Raw genomic sequence first — 3,454 nt, forward strand, 5'->3', positions numbered from 1 at the left:
CATGTAACATGTCATCAGATTAATCATTTAAAAAAAATTTTACCATGTGCTTTTCTAAACTATTCTTAGAAAAGATATCATCTTTAACATGTTTATACCAAAGATGCATTTCATATATTACGCAAGTAAAATTGCCACCAATAAAACTGCTAGTCCAAAATGTATGGAAATGATAAAAGTTTATGCTAAAAAATAATTTAAAAAAAAATCTACCATGTTACCAAAAATACATTAGTGTACATTGAATCACATTCTTGACCCTTTAAAAAGTAACTTAATAAGGTTGTTTTATTTGCATGACATCGATTTAGGCTTAGATAGGTTATTACCCTGTTTTAAACTTTCTACTTTTTTTATGAATCATCTATTTATTTCTTTTTCCTGGTTATTCAGTCAGGTCGTTTTTTTTTCTTTCATTCAATTGAGCCTTTATATTTAAGACAATAAAAAATTAACTTTATTGCCCTAAGAATTTTCTGTGTGTTCTTGTTAAAATCTACGTTTTTCTGCATGTAATTTTTTGAGAAGTAAACACTAATAAGTTTGAAAAATGATCATCGTATGATGGCATGATAATTCCAACAATTCCAAAACTGTTGCTCATTTTCTTATTTTTATTTTTAAGGCAATTTCCCTACCCTGTACAAGTGATTGATAATATATATTATATGAGATATATTACTGTATTTTATATAGTAATTTATTCTATTACATAAATTTTATTATAGCTATCATATTCTTTTTCTATCATACTCAATTATGCCGAATATTTTATTCATTTACCTTGATACAATCTTATTGTTCTATTTCCTTCCTGTTAGCTTTTGGTAAAGAATTTTCACTCTTGTTTTGAGTTAGATGTCTTCTTTCTAGATTTTATTAAAATAATTATGTCAAGTCTGAAATATATAATCTTAAAATTTAGGTTGAATTATTATTAATTGGTTTACTAAGTATTACCCACTGATGATATTTATTTTATGAATTCAGTGATATTCCATATTTTATATTGTATACATATTTTATAATATAAGCCTCTGGTATAATATTAGAATACAGTTTAAATATTATTGAGTAATTGTAATTAGTTATGTGGCAATATTTTACACTAATACAAAAGGAAAGATAACTCAATATTACTAGCTTCATGTAATTATAACTTTTAAAATCAATTTATATACTTGCAGCAACTATTTGTATTATTTTTAGCTTTTCAAAAATAGCCAAGCTTTTCAGTCTAAATGTAATATGAGTTCCAGAGATTATCATTGTATTGTGCTCTTAGTCAAGGCCCCATAAATGCCGAGAGCATTTAATATTGTTTCAGATAATTTCACTAAATATTTTTAGAACATGGGACCTGTAGTTAATAAGGTATTATTTGCTAAAATAGTATATATAAGCTAGGCTATTTGTCAGGAAGAAGGAAAAACAAAAAAATAACCCCTGGTGGTGAAATAACCATTTTTTACATGTTACTTGAGTCAAAGAATAATAAATATTTTGTATTTCAAAGATTCATTCTTAAGTTCTTCCTAATGTTTGGTTTACCTTTTACCCCAAGTTTATAAAATTGTGTCTACATTCACAGAAAGAAATAAATAGTGATTAAATCATAAGGTCTGAAATAGCACTTCTATATAAAGGTTACTACATTTATTTAATATTTATATTTATATATTCCTATGTATAACCAATGTAATCAAAGGAGAAATGAAGAATACTTAAAATTATATATGACTAATTCTATCATGTCACATATATATGAAAAATTGAGTCAGAGAGTGATTTTATCATTACAAAGGAGAAATATAATTTGTTGAGACAAATCATCTAAGTACTCTTATTTTCATTTTATATTTTATTCTGCAGTTCATAAGCATCCTTATTTTCATATAATCATTTGTAAAATGGGAATTTTTCTCTGGATACATTGCATGAATTGAATAGGAGAGAAATGTATTCATCTAAAGAGGAACCAGAAAATTCTACTGTATTTAATATTGCCACTTTGCTTTCTCTTAAAGGGAAGTCAACAGTATTACATGAATGTTTCAGATGTCATCTGCTTTGACATTTTGGTTTAAACCATGAAAACAGGAAAAAATCAAAGTGTGGGGACAGATTTTCTACTTGTTGGTCTTTTCCAGTATGGCCGGATAAACTCCCTTCTCTTTGTCATCATTGCCACCCTCTTTACAGTGGCTCTGACGGGAAATATCATGCTGATCCACCTCATCCGCCTGGACACCAGACTCCACACTCCAATGTACTTTCTGCTGAGTCAGCTCTCCATCATTGACATGATGTACATCTGCACCACGGTGCCCAAGATGGCAGTCAACTTCCTCTCAAAGAGTAAGACCATTACATTTTTGGGCTGTGAGATTCAAACATATGTATTCTTGGTCCTTGGTGGAACCGAAGCCCTTCTCCTTGGTTTTATGTCTTACGATCGCTATGTAGCTATCTGTCATCCTTTACGTTATCCTATACTTATGAGCAAGAAGATCTGCTGCCTCATGGTCGCATGTGCGTGGGCCAGTAGTTCTGTCAGCGCTTTCATGCATACATTGTATGTGTTTCAACTTCCATTCTGTAGGTCTCGGCTCATTGACCACTTTTTCTGTGAAGTTCCAGCTCTGCTGTCATTGGTGTGTCAGGACACCTCCCAGTATGAGTATACAATTCTCCTGAGTGGATTTACTATTCTGCTGCTACCATTCTTGGCCATTCTAGCTTCCTATGCTCGTGTGCTTATTGTGGTATTCCACATGAGCTCAGGAAAAGGACAGGCAAAAGCTGTTTCCACTTGTTCCTCCCACCTCAGTGTGGCAAGCCTGTTCTATGCAACTGCTCTCTTTACCTACACGAGGCCACACTCCTTGCATTCCCCATCACAGGGCAAGGCAGTGGCAGTATTTTACACCATTATCACACCTCTACTGAACCCATTCATTTATAGCCTGCGAAATAAGGAAGTGATGGGGACAATGAGGAGACTGTTGGGATAATGGATATGCTATGCAAAATATGACTGTAGAACCCTATATCAATTGAGGATTAACAACATAAAAAGCTGTTCCCGAAAACTATCTGGAAAGATATAAATACATGTTTTCTGTATAGAAGTCACAAAAACAATGTTTATCAAACTTCTTTAACTTCTAAAGAAAAAGAATTCAACCTTCTCAACTGAGTGTTCCCCTGGCAGGCTAATATTTTGACTTGCCCTCTTGAATACTCTGAAATGTGAACCATAAAAGTAAAATCTACCTAAACATGTAACATCAAGATAATCTATATAACAACCAAAGTTGACAGAGAGAAAAATGTGTAAGACATTCATTCATTCTTTCGTTCAGGTGTTTTAATGCTTTAATTTTGTGTGAGACACTGTTACAGGCACTGGTCATGTAAGAGTAAACAAAAAATAAATGCTGACAGAAATCTC

The 3,454-nt window shown here is 31.9% G+C and overlaps 1 protein-coding gene across 1 annotated transcript; it reads left to right on the top strand.

Moving 5' to 3' along the window:
* Window positions 1-2,090: 2,090 nt before the first annotated feature.
* Window positions 2,091-3,014, top strand: LOC116526163 (olfactory receptor 2AK2). The gene has a single exon (XM_032242467.1). The coding sequence runs from the start codon at window positions 2,091-2,093 to the stop codon at window positions 3,012-3,014; it is 924 nt and encodes a 307-aa protein (XP_032098358.1).
* The last annotated feature ends 440 nt before the right edge of the window (window positions 3,015-3,454 follow it).

The sequence above is a fragment of the Sapajus apella genome, unplaced genomic scaffold (genome assembly GCF_009761245.1).
Source record: "Sapajus apella isolate SASKATOON/1434 unplaced genomic scaffold, GSC_monkey_1.0 scaffold49, whole genome shotgun sequence".
Taxonomy (NCBI): Eukaryota; Metazoa; Chordata; class Mammalia; order Primates; family Cebidae; genus Sapajus; species Sapajus apella.